Source organism: Pundamilia nyererei, unplaced genomic scaffold (assembly GCF_000239375.1).
Source record: "Pundamilia nyererei isolate P.nyererei 1_Seehausen unplaced genomic scaffold, PunNye1.0 scaffold00234, whole genome shotgun sequence".
Taxonomy (NCBI): domain Eukaryota; kingdom Metazoa; phylum Chordata; class Actinopteri; order Cichliformes; family Cichlidae; genus Pundamilia; species Pundamilia nyererei.
The window spans coordinates 558,976-579,949 of record NW_005187635.1 but is presented as its reverse complement, the minus strand read 5'-3'; the positions used below and the strand labels follow the sequence as shown (position 1 = coordinate 579,949).

General features: G+C 40.2%; 2 protein-coding genes across 5 annotated transcripts; both read right to left on the bottom strand.

Moving 5' to 3' along the window:
* Positions 1-331: 331 nt before the first annotated feature.
* rhot1b (ras homolog family member T1) lies at positions 332-13,356 on the bottom strand. Of its 2 annotated transcripts, XM_005748959.2 has the most exons (20): positions 12,961-13,356; positions 11,928-11,986; positions 11,685-11,766; positions 11,539-11,582; positions 11,399-11,452; positions 11,186-11,238; positions 10,007-10,115; positions 8,827-8,928; positions 8,595-8,693; positions 8,381-8,489; positions 8,168-8,288; positions 7,886-7,970; positions 7,268-7,413; positions 6,631-6,731; positions 6,354-6,484; positions 5,869-5,952; positions 4,076-4,198; positions 3,764-3,966; positions 2,057-2,179; positions 332-608 (listed from the first exon to the last, which is right to left on the bottom strand). In XM_005748959.2, exons 1-20 carry the CDS (start codon positions 12,995-12,997, stop codon positions 491-493), a joined length of 1,983 nt encoding a protein of 660 aa, XP_005749016.1. In that variant the 5' UTR covers positions 12,998-13,356; the 3' UTR covers positions 332-490. The 2 variants fall into 2 exon arrangements, with proteins under 2 accessions (XP_005749016.1, XP_005749017.1); XM_005748960.2 differs by lacking the exon at positions 2,057-2,179.
* A 2,275-nt stretch (positions 13,357-15,631) lies between these two features.
* On the bottom strand, positions 15,632-19,830 carry LOC102202073 (arf-GAP with dual PH domain-containing protein 2). Of its 3 annotated transcripts, XM_005748957.2 has the most exons (11): positions 19,726-19,830; positions 19,032-19,162; positions 18,663-18,754; positions 18,380-18,468; positions 18,124-18,236; positions 17,860-18,006; positions 17,657-17,740; positions 16,689-16,751; positions 16,509-16,586; positions 16,073-16,301; positions 15,632-15,978 (listed from the first exon to the last, which is right to left on the bottom strand). In XM_005748957.2, the coding sequence occupies exons 1-11, from the start codon at positions 19,811-19,813 to the stop codon at positions 15,950-15,952; spliced, it is 1,143 nt and encodes a 380-aa protein (XP_005749014.1). In that variant the 5' UTR covers positions 19,814-19,830; the 3' UTR covers positions 15,632-15,949. The 3 variants fall into 3 exon arrangements, with proteins under 3 accessions (XP_005749014.1, XP_005749013.1, XP_005749015.1); XM_005748956.2 differs by having other exon boundaries at positions 17,860-18,236; XM_005748958.1 differs by lacking the exon at positions 19,726-19,830 and adding an exon at positions 19,366-19,421 and having other exon boundaries at positions 17,860-18,236.
* Between the last annotated feature and the right edge of the window lie 1,144 nt (positions 19,831-20,974).

Here is a 20,974-nt window from a genome sequence, read left to right as displayed (position 1 = left end):
CTACGCTATATACAGTATTTACATCTTCTTCTAAAGAATTACTTGCATATGGTACACATCACAAGCCTTATCGTACTGAAAGTGACACTAAATTGTTCATCATATCAGCAAGCAACCAAAAAAAAAAAATAGCTTTTTACGTAACTCAGTATGACTAATCAACCTTGTTTCTTTTCATATAAATATATTATCTTTATTTGCACAGGACAGATTGAGCAAATTAGCATTTGGTAGAAAATTAAATATTTCTTTGTATCGTCCCCAAAGAGAAACAGAAATGAAAATGCAAAAAAACAAAACCTAAATGTTTGCTTATTTGCACATAAATCTCTTTTTTTTTTTTTTTTTAAACGGGGCTTATTAAACAACAGAATTATGAGTGATTTTCCATAAAGTTAATTCAATGAAAACAGGAAAATCAAAACTTCCGACTGGTCAAATTAGCTTTTATGTACCCCGGGTAGTGAGGGCTGGACTGAATGCTGAAGGATTACCGCGTTTTGAGCAGCACTCTGTACATGGCGAATCCCAGCACTGCAAACACCGTGGCTCCAACGCTCGCTCTCAGCCAGAAGGTCGAGCTCTTTAGGTCCGCTTGGCTAACGTGTCTGTTAAATAGAGGGATGCAGAGTGTAGAGACATATGTAAAGAGTTAAAAAACAAAAAAAACAACTCATTTTCCGTATCACATAACCCTGTTTTCACTTGGCTTTAAAATTCATTTTTGTGCGACTGGGTTAAAACAGCTAAGATGTAGTTACATTTGTCGCCATCATGTGTATTCATGGTGTCTGATTTAACTCACATCGTGTTACTGACTATATGACCGGTACGCCTGTGGTGGATGAGCATGGGAAAAACCACTGAGTTAAACTGATTTAAGTAGCAAACTACACTACAAAAGACATGCGGCTAAGTTTCTCCCAGACAACCGGGGCAGGTTGTTTGAGTGACTCGTGTGTTGTTGTTGGTTTATTACATCTGGATTTAACGCCGTCAACTTGTGACTGATCACCCAAGATGATGCATTTTAAAACTAAGTGTGAACAGGATCACAGATAATTCATTACTAGGACAGAAGTGACTCACAGACATCTCATCCTCTTTAACATCGAAACAAAAATTAAACTATTTCTCTTCCCCGATTAGCTCTTAACTTTCCAATAAAAGTGACAAACAGATCAAATAAGCAGTGACATTAGTTGTAAAGAAGGATCGCATAGAAATGAACATTGAGAAAATATTGATGAGCGGATGACAGAACAAGCAGAGAGCTGTGACATATTGAGACGCTGAAGCAAAAGCCAGTCAAACAGATGAGGGACTTAGAGGTTTATAGTTACGGATGCATGAGACAGCGAGACCAGAAATGAGTTGTGACAACTCTGTTAGATGAGACGGCTGAGGCACAGTGACATATGCAAAGCTGATACCAACAGAATGACAATCAGATTGAAGTCAAACACTGGGAAAAAAATGATGATGATGAAGTCTTTATAAAAAAAGAAAGCAATATCAAGATTGAGATGAAAAAACAGAATGAGCGAAATGAGGACAACTAAAAAGGACTGTAGAGGGAAAGCGAGTAAACTTAATGGCCTTTCTATTCTTCATTACAGAACAGCAGTATAAATGCAGTATAAGAAATAAAGTATGAAAGACTGGAACTTCAACAAAATCAGATTAGACAGAAGCAAGCATCATATATGCCGTGAGAAGCATTTAAACAGATCTACAGCAACACTGAAGACTCATGTTGCTCCAAAGGAAAGTTACTAATATTGAGCAAATCGAATATTTTCTGTACATTTGTATAGGAATGAGGATATGAGGTTTTTGCATGGATGAGTTAAGGTTCACCACCATCCTCGAATTTGGCGATTAAGAATTAACGGGAAAGAACTGGTCCCTTTGGTGCAACCAGCCGGGTCTGCTGCTGTGTTACAAATGATGATGCCACAGAGAAAAAAAAAGCAGCTTAAAAATGAAAACATGAAAAACATAAAAATGATAAACGCCAACACGTCAACAAAGATAAGAGAAGTTTGTAAGAGACCTTCGGAGTACGACAGCGTAGAGTTTGGCCCTGACCGTCTGCAGCAGCTCAGAGTTGAGGAAGTTCTGACACAAGCAGAATGTGCACCGGTTACAAGTGCACATGCAGCGCAGCCGGGCGTGGCTGAGGAGAGACACAGGGTACGTACACGCACACACGCCAACAAACATACAGACAAACGGGACACATACGACAAACAAAAACAAAGTTAAAAGCTGAAAGAGGCCGCCACCATTAAAAGGCTCCAGTGTAGTTCAGATCACAAGAGAAGCAGCTTGATAAAAGGCTAAATGTTTCTCCTTTTGAGAGAAAAAGAAAATGTTACCTAATATGCTGATCTTTTAAATATTATTTCTACAAAAACAAAGAAAAGAAAATTCAAGCAAATTAAAGAATTTTTAAGAAACCTGAGAAAACAGAAACAGTGATAAAAGCAAAAGAACAAATCTCAATCTACCTGAAACCGTCACTAGAAAAGGCATTGGCCATGGAGGCGCCTCCAGCTTAAACACTTGAATCTCAGACAATAAAGTTGACCTCCTCAAGATTAAAGTCTCTGTGCAATCGTATAGTAGCACAACGTGCAGCAAGGTGATTTACGTTGACAGTAAAGTGAAGCCTGACTGATGGCATGAGTGTGATGCTCAGGGAGAGATCACTATTACAGCTCAGCAGGAGGCCCGTGTATCCACAGTGGAAAACACAGTGGCATCAGACTAAAAGCAACATGTCCAGAGACCAGTGAAGTGCATTAATGCGTGTCGAGTGAGGCGCATGATGACAAATACTGACACTTGCAGACAGCAGGAGCATCCCCAGAGGGGACCTGGGAATATTACACAGAGTACAGCTCTGTATTTAAACTGTCAGACTAATCTTAACCATAGGGGGGGGGAGGAGGAGGAGTATTCTATGATTCATCAGATTTATTTCTACAGTTGGGTCTTAAAGGGCAGAAAACCCTCAAGGACTACAGGAAACACAATTAAAACTTTGCAAGTTGCCTCCTTTTACAGCAGCAAACGAGAACTGTGACTCAGCTACTTCATCACCTCAGACCACAACATCCTCTAAAACTTATGTTTGGAGCCAGAGCGAAGGATTTAGAGGACTATATTGTCGGTCCGCATTTCCAGACCCGAGGGAGATATAAAGAATGCTCTAAATTGTGTTAAAAACCTCATCCAGCACCAACAGCTTTAATAAAAATTACCAAACATAAATAATATAGGATTTATGTAATCATTTGCAGGAAACAAGAAAACTATGAGATTACAGCTGCAGTTAATAAATGCATATAAATCTTCCTCTTCTGGGTGATGATTTATACTCATCATATCCTTATATCATAGTTAAAGGGTTAACAATATATAAATAGAAAAAATAAAAACAGGATATCATGAAGAAAAACATATTTTCCACAAATCTTCTCATTCTAATTTGTCGGCTAAGCTCATCTCAGAGCTGCGAAACTAAAGATGCACTTCAATTAAAACTCAGACAGTGCCCTCCAATAACAGACAAGACAGCTAAGTGGGATTAACTTCAGTTAGCACTAATAAATAATTGGATTTCTCTGAATTAAATACAATTCACTATGTTCTTAGTTACCTTTTTACCCTTTCGGGAATCTAATCTGAAAATGTGACTCGTAACAAAGTATCACATTTACAGTCAGGTTGATGTTTCAAATTTCTGCATACTTACGGATACATTGCCATGGTGGTAAGTTTGGTGTAGATGTCTCTGTTGGGTGCTGAGGCTGCGTTACAAGTGAAAGACTGAGGCGGGGGCATCTTGTGCCTCCGACAGAACTCCAGAGGACTGCAGCCATACATCTGCTTGACCTCTGGCAGGTCTGACTTTGCTGCAATCATCATACATGGCGTCTTGCTGTCCATGAAGTATTGCTGAAGGAGAAAGACTCGTTAATGAATGATTATGGTTGTGGTGGTCTTTTGTTTTAAGTGGACAAACATCTGTGTTTTGGTACAATGTGAACACTAAAAACAGTTTTACCTTGAAAACCTTGGCGCAGTACTCAAAGGAGTAAGGGTTGCTGACGTCATAGACTAGGCAGACGATGTCACAGGCCAGATCAGAGTCAGACAGGTAGTCGAAGTCAGGAAACACTTCGTGAAGCTGGAGAGGTAAGGTGGTTAGAATTAAGTGGTTAAAGTGGAAATACTCTCTTTTCTAAATCTCTTAATTAAAATCCACTAAGCTAGAGGAACACAGCTGAGTTTGAACCTTAGTTCCTTTAATTTGACTTCAAGGTGGCACATCCCTAGTGGTCACAGTTGCTTAAATAGTTTGTAGAATGTGTGTGGACTTTATGTTAGATGCTGAGTTTGACTCAGTTTAATGTGATCTCATTCGGCAGTGCTGCTGGCATTTTTCAATTGCTTCCTAGAATTCCAGTTTTTAAAATTTGTGTGTCTAGGAGGTGCGTTGGAGTTCATCTAGTGTTTGGAAACAGCGACTCTTGGAATGAATTTCATTTTAGGGTAAAAGTTGCAGGGACACAAATCCGTACACAGTGAGAAGTGTACAAGAAAATGTGTTTTCAGTGCATTGGTGAGGGACACACAAAGTGCTGGTTTCCCTTAGACCAGCAACTTTGTGTGTCCCTGTCTTACCCTGCTAGCCAAGTTAATGAGTGCAACCAAGTGAAAAAATAAAAATTAAAAAAAATAAAATAAAATGAACATTCATCGTGCTCCAGATCTGATGACCAGATCACCAGAGGGCCCCATAGACCTTTGTTGTTTCTGTTTGACACAGACATTGATGTCTTGTCTCAGTGCAGGTTTGATGTCCATGATGAAATTGCAGACACACAAGTTGAGGAATTTGTACAGGGAGTGATCTAAAAATAGCAGCTGTGCTGTAAGCAGAACCAGTGCAACCCAGAAGTGCACAAGCACATGACATTACAGAGGGAAAATGGTCAAAGTCAGATAGATAGATACTTACTTTTAGTTAACTACTGTACAGTAAGTATCTAACCAGTTTAAAAACCAACCCACAGTGATGAAAACCAAAGTGATGAGAAGCACACAACCATCCAAGGACAACAGAGTGAATCACACTCATTAATTATTTGTTCTCCAGCTGCCTATAAGTGCCAAGACAAACAGGGTTGTTGTGCTTCACTATGGATGCCAGGACAGAGGGAGTGGAATCCACCCTGGAGGGTGAACCTTTTAAAGGTCCTTTAACCAGTGTCAAAACAAACAGTGCAGTCAATGTGCAAATCAATACCATTTCAACTATTGAGATTCATCTGCTAAATGTTGCCATCTAAAAGAAGCCAGTTTGCTATGGTATTCGATATTTTTCCTACAACTTTACAACAACTGTTCCTCTGTATCCCTACAGCACATGCACTGTGCTTGCACTTTGTCAAAATAGGCACAGCAGTGCTAATGCCTTTGTTAAGCAAGTACAAATGCTGGCTTGACAAAAGCATTAGGCGAGCATGATAAGAAGCTTACATAGAGCGAGCTAAGAACAGCCAACCTCAAGCTGGGCTGGCCTTCATGGATCACAGTTGACAACCTCACGTACAAGACACAGCGGTACATGCACAGTACAAAATGTATTTGTACCGTTACTGAAGGTCAGCACATACATAATGTGTAATAAAAGTATAGGAGCTACATTAAAGTGCCCAATATGAGAAATAATTAGAGTAACTTTATGTTAAAAAAAAATCTGCCTGGAAGACAGTGTCCACACTGCAAGGATAGAAGATATATGTGCCGTCATGTGTTTTCATTAATGATTAAAGCAGTGTGTTTGATACTCACGAGAAGGTATTTCTCCTGGCCGTAAACATAGGTTGTATTGATGGCATAGTAGGATCTGTGCTCCTCTTTAATGGTCTTCTGGCGCTGAGAAGACAGAAGAGGATCTGGCGTTAATTAAAACATGATGTGAATGACATTTTCAATACATGCAGCAATGCAAAAATATATATATTGACATAATCCCAAATGTACAGAGTTAAGGCATTTAAATAAACCTTTTTACTGGAACTTTTTTTTGATACTTGCTGTGTCTCAGAGTAAACACGTCAGTCAGGGTAAAGCAAAACATGTTTATGGCAAAGCCTGAAATCCAGTTCAGGCAGCCCAATCTAAGCCTCTCACATAATACACCCCACTTAAACATGCTAAACACCTTTCTGAATACCTCTTCAATATGTTACTGCATGCCTATGTGCACTGCTCATTCTATAGCTATTGCAATGCTGGTGTAGTGGATGGCTGAGCTGGTGCTTAGTTCTGCTTACCATGAGGTTTCTACCCAGAAAGGCTTGTAGGAAGCCACTCTTGCCACTGCCAATGTCTCCAAAAACATTACAGCGGAAGACGCTGCGCTGGGTCTGCTTCTTCTGCAGGTCAATCTTCTTATCCCTGGTCACTGCACGAAGGAAACCACATACAAACACAAGTACCAGAGGATCAGTTCAGACAGCTGCTGTGCACAGTCCAACAGAGTCAACTACACCATTTAACTGTTCTTAAAACAGTTTTGTGATTAAATGAGGATTACATGGTAGAGTTTACCTGTAATTCCTGCAGCTTGGGACTCCTGCTCAGCAATTATTGAGTAACCAAGATACCCCAAATACTCCAAACATCTTTGGACATCCAGATAAGTTGTTAACCTGAACAAAAGGCAGCTGAAGTTAAGACACATGAACTCATATACAGTAATGCAACTAATATTATTTTATATTTAAATGACAATATTAAAATCATCAGTTTATTATTTAAATAGTTCTTCGTTGTGTCCCTGAATTGTCCTGACCCATCAGGGCAAGGACTTTCCTGTATCAGAATTTGGCTGTAGGGTTTCAAGAGCTGTGGGGTGGGACCTCTATTATTTGGGCTTTCCCTGACAGATCCTGCAGATAGCTTACTCAATTCAGATGCCACATGAAAACTTTGGACTCTTTGTTATGCTCTCTCCTGTCAGTGCTTTTTAGAGTGTGGTGAAAAGCACTGGAAGTGGGAGACCATTGCCACCGGGGAGGAACATTACTTTAGGGATATGTTTGGTTTACACTGTGTCCTTGTAAATGCCATTTTCAAAGGTTTCTGTACAGGTGTCAGTGGTTTTACTGTTGTGGCTGATCAGTCAATCGGAGCAATCAACAAGCAGAAACAAATAAACATGGACACCAGTTTAATGCCTACTTACGTCCACTGTGAGAGATACCCCTGGTAGGTGATCCAGCCTTGGTCATTAGTGCAAACTGTGTTATTGACATCTGGCCCCCAGGGCATGTAGGGAAAAACATCAAACAAGTCCCTCAGCTCCTCTGGTGACAAGGCACAGTCACGGTCCTAACAGACACAAGGATCAGTTACTGTGTACAGCTACACCTAAATAACGAACAGGGTGCTCGTGGCAGGAATAATTTCCTGTGGGATTTTGTGGGTGAATGTACACTGAACAAACTGCTCTAGTTTGATAGACTTCAGAAAAAGAATGGACTAAGCTGGCTGGCTGTCACTTCTACCTGAGAAAACAAACATGACAGACTGAAGGCACACATTCACAGCGGGACACTAATCACTATGAGAGAAAGCAGATCTTGACACAAGCTGTCACTTTCACTCTTTGACTCTTCTAACCTCATGGCTAATTCTCCCTGCCAATCCCTCCTCAGCTGCAAGGAGTTACATCACACCTCAGCAGGTGGTCACACTTGACTGTGGGAAAGTGCCTTCCTAAATGTCAATCAGCAACTTCTTGTTTGTGTCTCATCAGGGTGAAGGCCAACATAAATACAGAACCAGATATACAGGACTGTACCTTATCGTGTTTGTCAAAGACGCTCTGGAGGAAGAGGTAGGCATTATGGTTGAGCTCAGTAGTGCAGTCTGGGGGAATTTTCAACCTAGAGAGGGAGAAATAACATTTATTCATATTTAACACATAAAATAAATGCAAGCATATTTTAACAATGTATCAAACAAGCAAATACGGAAGGAAATGATTCAACAGAGTGCCACAAACCAACAGACGAATGGAAATACAATGAGGTGCAAGAGCAGGAGCAGATTTTAGTTGCTTAGATGTCAAAGTAAAACTCACGGAGGGAAGAGATAGTCCTGATTTAACTCCAGGTCATCATCATATCCGAATCGCCTGAGTACTGTCCAGGTTGTTTCATGGCGTCCTCGCTGAATGAACAGCGTGTGGAGAAACAAAAATCCTGGAGAGGAAAAATAAATAAATCTCAGGAATCCCACTGTGAGGCGAGCGTGTATATACATAAGCATCAGAAATACGTCCCATCACTCCTACCTTTAAGAGTGAGGCCGTTGTCACACACGCCATCAATTAAATTCTTCCTCACCACGTTTTTTACATCCTCTAACGCCTGAGGCTCCAACGGGGTGTTGAAGCACGTCCGCTATGGGCAGACAGGCAAATGTTGTTATCTGAATTAGCTCAGCGTCTCCCACCGAAAGGAGGGAACAATAAAGACCGCCTGGATATTCTATTTTAACCAGTTTACCTGAAAAAAGTTGAGCTCGTTGTCGTTGAGATTACCATCGTTATCTAGGTCTGACACTTTGAAGATTCGAGTGAGAGCTTTTACACAAAGTGGCTTCATCTGAAAAATCAGGGACACAAACGTTCTTTAAACAAAAGCAGGTTCTGCTAAGAGTTCAAATCCAGCCCTTAATGCAAAACAAACTCAGAACACTAAACAGCTCAAGAGTCATGTAGTGTACATTTATCCTTACATCTTTTTTCTCTGGACAGTAGAGGGGACCAGTGGGGTGGAGAACTGCCTTTTGAGCATAGTAGAAAAGCTCGGAGATGTTCTTCAGGTTCTTTGCTGAACACTATAAACAACAAGGAAGAAGAAAATGTGCACACATGTGCACACACACAGACACTCTGTTCAGTGCTGTAATGCAGTTCTGGTATCGAAGTGGTTCATTTGAAAGCCCCATTAATACGCAGTGTGAGGCTTCTTGATCTCATAAGTATTATATGCGGCACTGTGAGCAAACAGTCCAGTCAGCAAAGGGTCATCCCTGTTTACCTACCTGTGTGTGTGTGTGTATTTTGGTGACTAAGTAGTTGCCAGACAGGCTATTAACACACGTGATCTGTCTGAGCGGCGCGCCCGCTCCAATTAACAGACTGAAAAAAAAAAACCCACAGGTGTCAGGAGGTAGTGAACTAACTTCAACAGAAAGCAAACTTGGTAGAAACTGGTGAGGGTTTTTTGGTTTTTCATATCGAGGAGTTGAATTCGTGCTGAATTTAAAGTTCTAAACAGGTTATGGTTTAAACTCGTGACCCTTTACAGTTGTTTGACTTCCTAGATTTAAATACTTATGCAGAAATACCACTATTTTCAGGAAGAATTAAAAAAGGGAACCAAAAGGCATCACTCACACAAATGCAACAGGCCAAATTAGGTCAGTGTTTACAAGCAAGACAACAATAGTCAATATACTGTAAGTGGCAAAGATTATCTTTAGGCTGTTATCCTCCCTAGTTTATACTTAAATATCAAGTTAGCCAATCACACTGCAGCAACTCTGTTTCTATATTAACATCCGCAAGACTTTAATTGTTTAACTGTTTAAATGACATGTCTGTTAAGATCCCTTAAAAGCAACAATGGCTAAAGTGTGGATGTCATTATTAAGAGAAAAAAAATGCCGTTCTTCTTTGTTCCTGTAAAGATGGAAGTTTCTGCACAAAGGTCATTGTAATTAATTGTTATTAACTCTGTTGTGTTTCTTCCTCTTTAGGTTCAGCACAAAATAGAAGAATGTACTGATGTCCACTGTCTGAAGCAAACTATTTAAATACTTGAATCTAAGCAGATGATTGTTCTTGCAATCTGCCATTCTGTGTTTTATTGTTGAGAAATGGTGGCAGCAATAAGAGTGGTGACTGTCTCACCTCAACGCAAGTCTCTATCTCACTGTACTGGTTCATAATGGGAAGTATGGTCTCCATGCTGCTGTGCTCCACCAAATCAGACTTGTTCCCCACCAGGATCAGGGGAACCCTGAAAATGTCAACACCACAAAGCAAAGTGATTAACAGACAATAACTGCTTGATATACACCAACTAGCCACTTTATTAGGTATACCTGTTCAAATTATTTTTAACACAAATGTCTAATCAGCCAATCACACGGCAGGAACACCATGCATTTAGACATGTGAATCTAGTTTGTGGCATTTTCCCCACACAACCATCTTTAGGGTTTACAGAGAAAACTGGCAGATCTTTGGATGAAAAGGCCTTGTTGATGCAAGAGGTCAGAGTAGAATTACCAGTGTTTCAAACATCAGCAGAAAGGCAACAGTATAAAGCACTTAAACAACAGCAACCGCTGACCAAAGACGCTGGTGGTGATGTAAAGGTGTGAGGGTAATTTTGCTGGCAAACTTTTAGGCCCCTTAGTACCCACTGAGCATCGATTAAACACTTCAGCCACCTGGGTATTTTTCCATGTCCATCCCTTTATGACCACGTCTTCTGTTGGCTGCTTCTAGTCACAAAGTTCAAATTGTCTCAAACTGATTTCTTGAACACTTGACACTGAGTTCACTGCACTCAAATAAGCTTCACAGTCACTAGATCTCAGTCTAATAGAGCACCCTTGGAATGTGGTGAAAGGGAGGAGTCACATGATGGATTTGCAGCAACTGTGTGACGCCATAATGACAAGATGCAAATTGCTGAGGAATGTCTACACCAGGGAGAGCTATGGTAGTTCTGACTGGCTCCAACCCAGTACTAGCAATGTGTACCTAATAAAGTGACCAGTGAGTATACATATCAGTTCTTTTTTTGGTGAACCTGCTTATGTGAAATGTGACACTTCTACTGCTGCTTTTTGCTTAGAGTGAAGACACTGTAAGGGGGAAAAAAAACCATTAATCATCCTGGGAGTGTAGGTCATTACATTAACCACTACTTGAAAATTACCAGGTTTGGCTTCCTGCTACAGGACCTAATATTTTGCAGCTGCCTGTCCTGTCACACACAACTGCACAAACTGAGAATCTGATCCCACTCTCTTCTTATATTTGGTGGAAAACAAAAGCCCAGAATATTTCTGTATGTACCTGCTGTCCTTGTCTGTGTTCTCTGTAATGAGGGGGATCCAGTGGCTCGTCACCTATGAAAACACAAGTAGATACGATAAAAGATTTTCTCAGTTCAGAGAGACATGAAACCCAATTCTTTAGTATCACGCTGTCACACCAGAGTCTTACATATTATACAGTTCAGCTGATATACAAACTAAATATGGAAATTCTGGCAGCAGAGGAGCTCACCTTCTCTATAGACTTCTTGTTGTTGACAGCGTAGACAATGCAAATCACATTTGCCTACAGGACAGATCAACACATAAGCATTAAGCTTTTACATGAACCCGAAAACTTTTCACTGAGCAAAGCAAAATCCACAGACTCACCTTGGAAATCTCCTGAAATAACTGCTCATCCGTCTGCTCTGCCTCTGTGGAGGGAAGTTGAGCTTGCTTAAGTAAAACAAGGATGCTCCAATTCTTTATTTATAAAACACACACGCACGCACACAAAGTAATGTTCCTTCAAATACCAGAGTAATCCACAATGTGTGTGGGAACTCTCTCCGGTGTAACATCAGCCGGTATGGTAATTTCTTCAGCTCGATAGGGAACCTGGGATACAGAGATGTTTAGAGCTGGCTACAGAGCGTAAATAGCACAGTCAAATCAATGCAACATAAGGTGAATAGTGGGCACGTTTAATCCCAGATGGGTACAGTAACATTAAGTTATTAAGTGATTAAGTTTCTGGCAAAACAGGAATGCATTCATACCACATCTGGGAACTCCTCGCTGACCAGTGACATGATGAGAGAGGTCTTCCCCACCTTGGCTGCAGATGGAGAGAAGGAGACATATTTAGTGTGTTTAGCAAACCCTCATTACTCATAAGCATAATGTATTATTATTACTGAGACACGTTTCTGTAGATGTTTAAGAAAATACAGGTTAGATGTGTGACCCATCAATTTTAGCCTTCATTTCTGAGGACACCAGATGTCCCACTTTATGGGAGCAACTTTGGAAGTCTGTCATTTCTTGTGCAAAGAGAAAGTTGCCAATCACTGGATGCACCTCTTCTGAAACTCAAAGATGACCACCAGTCAGATATCAGATAAAATAACAATAAAAAAATGGAATACGCAGGAGTACAAAGAGCATATACCAAACTGTTAAGTACTGTATTTATCCTGAAACTGAGAAAACGTGTGGAGACAAAGTACTTCTTCCTGCACAGACATAACCCCAACGTGTAAAACAAAGCCCATCACATTCCAATAATTCAGATGCTTGAAAGGCTGTGATGTTACCTGATAGAACCCAACTTTCAAGGAGATAGATAGATAGATAGATAGATAGATAGATAGATAGATAGATAGATAGATAGATAGATAGATAGATAGATAGATAGATAGTGTAGTGAATTCACATGTATACTGTAGTGTACATGTGAAATTAGGGCAATCAGATTGCAATACCATCAAGAGTGTGCACCATCAAAGTGGTAAACTGAGGTTAGGTGAATAATAGAAAAGAAATTATCCGCCTAACTGCTCTAAAAGGCTACAGTTGGGGATAGCATGGCCAAGATAAGCTCCAATAACACATACAGACCTCTAAAGCACAAAGCAGTTGCAGAACGAGTGGCCTGAAACAAATACAGAGCTCATCGTGATGAAGACACTGCTCAGCATCACATGTCCAGCTGTCTGGCAGCAGCAGTGCAATTCAAAGTGTGCCCTAAAAGGCTGACTCTGCAGTCAACAAACACACTGCAAACACAGCTTTATCTAAAGCCTTACTTACGCTCTCCCACTAATAATATCCTCACGTCTTTGCGCATCTTCCCCGGCGTCGTCAACCACGTCGGCAGACCGGTCTGTGTGCAACATTTATGCTCCTGTCTGTCTGGATGAAGGATACAGCCAGCCACTTCTACGCGGCCTGGCTCGCTTGCTAACAGCTACGTTCGCATTTCAGCCCCCGTCTGCTCAGCTTCAACGCAAACTCCACACGGTTAGAGAGAGCCCTACAAAACGCTGTTCTTCTTTCTTACTGTACTCTACCGTGCATACTGTCACACAGCCAGCAGGGAGCTCACACGAACAGCCAGATAACCACACAAACTTGACTGTTACAACACCATCGGCTGCTAGCTGTCGGCCACGCCCCTCCTCGGGTCAGCTGAGTGCGTAAAGCCGAGATGAGCTCGCGCAACACTTAAAAACAAAACAAAAAGTCATGTAAAAAAATAAAAATAAAACTATCCCCCATGTACTTGACCAAGAAGTGCGGCATTAATCTGCGGGTTTGAATTAAGACAGGTGTGAGCTCTATCTGCGATATTTTTTTAGTACTGGGAAACTGGAGTGGAGTGAGAGATCTTACTTTTTCCTGTAGCTTTGAATTTCTGTCAAAAGGCGCTATCTGGAGGAAAAGAAAAAGCAGCACGTGCAAGTCTGAGGTATTAAAAGAGTGGCGGTTATGGTCTGTTTTTCTTTTTTAAGTCAAGCGGCGATACCTGCGTAATACATAGACAGAATAAGATTTATGGTAAGAAGTTTGAGTTATTTCTTTTCTTACACACACACAGACTATGAAATAGACTTCTACCTTATACTGCAGGGGGTGATTTAGTTTTCTTTTAAGGACATCGGGTGTTTATTGAGATGCTTTCGGCTATTTTGCCCTTGTGTGCATTAAGGTGGATTCCACACTCCATAAGACTCCATCACTACTGATTTCCAGTCCAGGCTGCATAATTTGGCAAACCTCGGCCTTTTCTCCCTGTTTCTCTTCCTTAAGAATGGCTTCTTTACAGCCACCCTTCCACTGAAACCATTTCTGATGAAGCTTCAATAAAAGGTAGATTGATCAACTGAAGGCCAGGTGTATCTCTCACATCCTGTGTCAGTTCATTGCTTGATATTTCTCCTATTTCTTAAGAACATGACTTTCAGATACAGTTCATCTGCTATAGATAGCTTTTTTTTTAGACCTGGCACTTCTTTTGTTCTCCACATGTCCAGTTTTCTAAGAACACACTGAACACTATTGTGAAATATGTCATGCTTCTGGCCACTAGCTCTTTGGTAATCACCTTGTTGATGCAAAAATACTATTTTATGTCATCTTGATGCATTCTCAATCATCCAGGTAAGTAAATCTCCAAAAGTTGATTCTATTCATCTGGACGTAGTGTTTTCAGTGGGAGAAACGTTTTGTCATTCATCCAAGTGACTTCTTAAGTCTCAGCTGACTGCAGGTTCCCCCACTTTTACGTGAAAAGGGAAAGACCATCTCTGAATCGAGGAGGGGGTCTAAGGGTACATCTTTCACCATCTTACAATGCTGTGATTACAGCCATTCCCCAACTCTCTGTGAATGGTTCTCATGGCCATTGATCAGTGTTCTTTGATCAGTGGTTGTTGATCAATGGTCATGAGAATTTGCATAATCATAATCAAGAAACTGACCTCGCACCCCATTGTTCCTTCAGTGGGCTGGTTTCAGTCATAATGCAAATGTACTGTTTATAAGATTTGGGGAAACCTGCAGTCAGCTGAGACTGAAGAAGTCACTTGGATGAGTGACAAAACGTTTCTCCCACAAAACGCTTCGTCCAGATGAACAGAATCAACTTTTGGAGACTATTTTATGTCTTCTGTAACTTTGGCATTTTTCACAAACCCAGCTAGAGAAATGGGAACAAATGGTGTGTTTTTCTTAAACGCTGCTAGTAATGAAGTGCCTAAAGATACAATTTAAAATGGTCACTTTGCTAATTTGTCAGGTACAAGCAGCTGACTGAACATGAGTGAAAAAGCAGCCAGTGTCCAAAGAAAAACTTCAAAAAGTCTGGAGAACAATATTACTCAAGACCACAAAAAAGAAAGTCTGGCTCCTTGGGATGGGTCAGGACTTTCACACAGCACTATATATCTACTTTTGGTAGCCTATTAAAGTTTCTCTGCACTGCAAAACTGTCAAAACAGAAGATTTTCTGGTACACTTTCTTAAGCCTTTAGCATATCCTTGTGTATGGAAGAATCAAACTTTTAGATTGAAATGTTCACTTAAAATAATATTACTATTAAAACAGCTTTTAATAAGAGATGGAGCATAAAGTAAGTGTTTCTTTAAGGCTAGCAGCTAAATTACTGTAAACTAATTGATAAACAGTGATATGTGGTCCTGGTGGTTGTTGTGGTATTCCCATCAGCCCTGATGGAACCCGCTACTTAAAATCAAAACATCTCAACAGAGGCACATATGCCTCATACAATGCCCAGCTGCACATATGTTACTGATGAGGAAGAAAGCCAGCATGTTCCCCAACAACTGGTTAACAAAAAAATGAAAGAAAGCAGTTATTTATCAAGTGTATTTAAATTATGAGTTTGAGAAATTCACAGACAGCTACAAACACAAAAAAGTATCTAAGTACATCAAAGTTAACAAAAATATTTACAAAATAGCCATTTCAGTCTTTATTTTAATAAATACAATGTCTGTTTTCAGTGACTTTATAATGTATTACAAAAGAACGCTGACATTAATTTCAACAAAAGTGCATCAAAATCAGGAGACATTGCTTTTAATGTGCGTGGATCTTACAGAGAAACAAAGTCTCTACGGTGACAGTAGCTTCTCCACATTGCAGACAGTCTGTGGTCCTGTCTCTAATTATGTTTCTAGCCACACTGACAGGTTCGGGCGCGTCTTTGTGAGAAAAGCTTCAGGTCTGTTCTGTCCCCAAACGGTATTTTAATTTCCTTGCAAAAAAGGAAACGATTCATTTTCCTCTCCTCAGGTTGGCCTCATCTGAATATCGCAAAGAGAAAGAATTAGGAATGCTTGACAACCAAAGGAGCAAAGTTGATGCATTTTAACAACACACGGGACAACAAATTCCTACTAGAGTAGTCTTCTGGTGTCATGGGTTGAGAGATGACCTTTCTGAAAGCCATTATCCACTCGCTCTGCTCCTGCTCCTGCTCACACATAAAAACAAACTGCCTCTCCGGAGTCTCCAGTGAGATCCCGCAGTGCCACCGGCTTCCCCTCGCGTTGCGGCTGCTGGTTTCTGAAACAGAGTAGCCGTGGCTCTCTGTGCCGATGAAGACAGCACCCAGCTCTGTAGCATCCTAACAGTATAAATAAACAAGGTACAACTAAATAGGATCATTATGATTATTCATTGCATTTTATGAGCATTAGAATAACTTCTTAATATCTCCAATTAAAAGGAAAAAAATGACAAATTTTTATGTTTCATTTATTTATGTAGGTGTTTCATTTTCACAAAGATATGAGCGACACAAAGATCTGTGTTCTTCATCTCTGTTCATTACCAGTGGAGATTTAAAGTATAGAAGCTTTCTGTTCATTGAGCACAGCGTGAACCAGCGCTTCTTGAATGGCTCCCGTTGCTGAAAACACATATAAACACACCAATCCAATTAGCCAGGCAGTTAAACTAAAAATAAGTAGACCCAGTAAATCCAGTTAAAAATTTCGGATAGTTCACAGACCGTCGGACCAGTTTTCTCCATGTATCCCTCCTTCAGGCAATGTGCTGTTAGCTGATGTTTTAACTGTGCAAAGAAACACCGACAAATACTGTGAGCTGAACAACAGCAGCAGCTCACAACCAGAATGATTCAACCGTGCTGACGTTGTGCGGGTTAGCACATTAAATGTAATGTGTTTAAATGGGGAGAGAACAAACCGAAATTAATATTGAATTTAACTGCCGCGAGTAGCATCATGTTTCATCTGATATATCTGTTCATGGAATAACAAGGCCTCGCCTAGCCATGTAACTGCTCTTCAGTCAATTGCCCAATTACTTTAGAGCATTTGAAAAGACTGTGTATAAAAATGGCTGTGATTCCTAAACAGTTCATACTAATTTTTTTGTTACACCAATTAAAATAAAGCTAGGGGTCTGCACTTCTATCATATCCTGACTGTTTGGTTGAAAATCCATGGTTGTGGTGTACAGAGGCAAAAACAAATTCATTGTCCAAATATTTATGGACCTAAGTCTGTGCTAGTTTTAAAGTGGATATTAGGTACAATAAAGGCAAAGGAGCTTTCTCAAAATGCTAAGACAAAAAAAAATTATATAAACACGTGGTACTAAAAACAGAAGACTTGTGGTTCAGCAGCAACTTTCTTGGGTGTGAAAGGTCATTTTAAAACAATCACTGAGCAAAAGCTGCGGCATTAGTAACAAAGACTTGCAGATATGAGCAGAAACTTTAAAAGGAACATTAAACAAGGCTTCGGTCGAGGCCTTGAAACCTCTGCACACTTTCTTGAACAGAAAGCCATTAAATTGGAAAGTTCTATGTAGTTAATTACAGAAAACGTTTGATGTATGAGGTATGACTTTGAGGTTGTATAATTTTACTTAGCGGCTTTTTGAGGATAGACATCACTAGCCTGAAGTAAGAGCGGTTTACATAGCTGATGACCTAATGAAAGTTTGTCTCACGTCTTTTTCTTGAAGAGTGGGGTTTTTCTTCAGGAGGTATGCCAAACGTGTTGCCCGAATAGCATTGAAAAAAGACACAATCACCTATAAGAGATCATAGACATAGGTTTTGCCAGGAAGAGTAATTGTCTCAAATAAGGTATAACTCTATGAATGTGGGATGGAAAAGAGCATGCAGCATACATCTGGGAAGATGCCCTCACCTTCCCGTCCTCGTGGTACACAAAAAGGTTCTTTGAGCGTTCATCGTCCACATAGGAGATCTGCAAACCGGTAGCATGACCGATCTTCTCTGGTTGGAAGACTGCATTCAGATCCTTCATGTTGATGACAGCTTTGGGAACCTTGGACTTGGTTTTAATGAGATGATTGAGGAAGATTAGAAAAAGAGGTATTTGGCCAGAGTCAACTGAAGAATGCTTATACAGCTGTAAACTAAACGGTCTTATGACTGAAGAACTGCTCACATCCTCTTTGATGAAGTATCTGAGGGTGAAGTCTTTCTGTGAGAGCAGGAAGGTGCTTTTAAAGAACTGCTTACTGTCTTTGCCTTTCTTCCATAGTGTTGCCTCAAACAGTTCTGGAGTATCAAACAGTTCAAAGAGGTGAAGCAAATAAACTGCAGGTTAGACTTTGATGGGAAAACAAATGCTGGGTTGTCAATGTTTTGTTGACGGGGGAAGGTTTCTTTTTTTTAATTAAAAATATTGTGAGGATAATTACCTGCACTGTACACTTTTTGAAAGTAGATGTTTTCTCCTGTGAATTCCCGTCTTTCGTACTTGGCACGGATCCACTGATCCTTAAGAATGCTGAAAACAAACAAGTCCGTGAAAATGTGTAGACCTGTCACTGAGCCTTTACACTTCTCTGCTGTTCCTCTTTCTACCTGAGAAACGTGACTACTCCACTCCCATTCACTAAACAAACCGTTTGTTGTCTTTGCTTCCCACTTCCGTTGAGTTAATGAAATGAATGGGTGCCAAATGCAGTGAAAGTCACTTACACGCAATCTTTCTGCTGTGGTTGGTAGAAAAAGACCGGGACACACTTCTCAAAAATAGCTTTGGCAGCAGAATTTCCCTTCTCTTGCATGAACTGAAACCGCATAATGTGAGAGTTAAAAATAAAGGTTAGAACAAGATAATATTGTTTACATGATGAACAGACTCAAATTAGAAGGATTTATTTTAAAATGAAGCACGAAATGAAAATCTGGAGGTAACGGAGTAATAACAGAGGGAACTGGGGGGAGTGAAAAATCAAAGAAATCTAAAGGTATCCAACACCCTCTTTATAATAAAAGGAAAATGTCTAAATTTAAGAGAACATGAATAAATAATTAATCATATGAATTCATGCTAATAATCAATACCTCTACAAGTGAATCTTCCCAATGATCCAGCCGTATGGATTTCACTTTGCTGACTGCAGGCAGATTACGATGCATCCCCGAGCAGTTCAGGCACACAAAGACGCCGAGAGTGTAAGAAGCCCAGTCAGGGTCTGCGAGCAAAAAGTGATCGCAGTGTTTATTTTATAAGAAGGAACTAAGTACAGTGCAAAAAAAAATAAAAGTAGTCCTATGAACTGCCTAATGACCATAATGTACAAAGATTATAAAGCAAAAATCAGTGTTTCTTTTCTGCACAATTATAAAGTCGATAAACAGGCGAAAGAGTAAGCGTATAAAGCACTGTTTGCACTACCTCTGTCTTCGTTTCACATAGGTACACACTGTATTAACTGTCCTCATACAGTGAAGGTGAAAAGTGGTGGAAAAAAGGAGGAACAATAAGGTCATACCACCCTATACAGCAGTTTTCTCTTCCCCTTCTGAGAGCTTATTACAGTTTTACTTGGTTATAAAATAATATTTTGGACACAATATTGTTAACTAAATAAAGCACATGACTCAGTCAGATGGGCCGTCTATTACCACTTGTGACGTAGTGAAATAAGGTAAATAAAATGTTCTCTGGAGAGAAAGTTAAAAAAAAGTATAAATAAATAAAAATCTATCAGTGCTAATCTATAAATTAAACCTGAGTCTGTTGAAGTGTACTCACCAGGAGCTCCACAGTCAGCACACAAGTTGTTACCCGGCTGTTGCACCAAATCAAGGAGAATTTTGTTATTTCTTTCAGAAGTGGCCATCGATGAAGGGCGTCTGCTTCTCTTGGGCTGACAGTCAAATCCCAACAAAACATCTACTAGGTAGTAACTCCATATTGACTCTACACACTTCACAGTACAGAGCTATTCTGCCCTGTAGCAGGTACAAACATCTCCGTGGCCAGTGGGCCAGTATTTCCTCTTAACAATGCAGCATCATGAAGTTTATTGTTCTGCACACAAACACATATATCCAGAAATAACAGAGAAAGGAAGTGAAACATACGTCACTCAGTTACTGGGTGATTGACTTACAGTATTAGGCTGCTAGGCTTGTCGCTGTTCGAAAGCTGTGAGAGCAGCAGTTTTGTTTTTAAAGTTAAGGTCAGCAGCAGTAGCAAGAAAAAGGAGGGAACTTTCCAGAATAGCTCCAAGCTTATGTGCCAGTTTTACAAACAGTTGCAAACTTATAGCCAGACTTTTGTCCTGCATCTAAATTTAACTGCTGCTGTTGTCACGAGTGGCATTCATTTGCTTTAAGTCCTGGGCTAGAATTAAGACTGGATAGGCAGATGTCAGTGAGACAGACAAAACCCACCTTTAAAAATGTACTTTTACACATCGGATAAAAATACCTCCTGTGGGGAGTTGCCACTATATTAATAAAATGTCTATAAGATGTATCTGGTGTGCCAAAATAAATCGTCAACTGCGTTCATACAGCAGATAAAGAAAAGGGGGAGATGCAAATTGCACTATTAATTTAAAAATTACAAAACCCAGAGTGAAACAGAGGAATGAAGTGGGAAAAGTCTGTGTGTCAACTAGCCTGCTTACATTTTATGACCTTGACTCAGTACTCTTCAAACTCGACCTTCATCTTGGCCCCAGCTGCACAACTGTAAAATTTTGTGACTATATTTTGAATTGTTGAGGTGACAAATGCTTTTTGTTGCAGTTTCCGCTGCAGTACGTATCTTCAGCAAACCACCAACCTTCAGATTTGTAGATGAATTTGGGATTGTGGAAAGAGTTGTTGAAGCTAGGTTATTGAGAGAGGTGCTGATCAGAGCGCAGCAGTATGGCTTTATGCTGAGAAAGTTTGCTTGAGAGTGATGACGGAGAAGTATAGAGGTCACAAGGAGTTGCACTGTGTCTTTGTGGATTTAGAGAAAGCATATGATAGGGTGCCAAGGGAGAAAC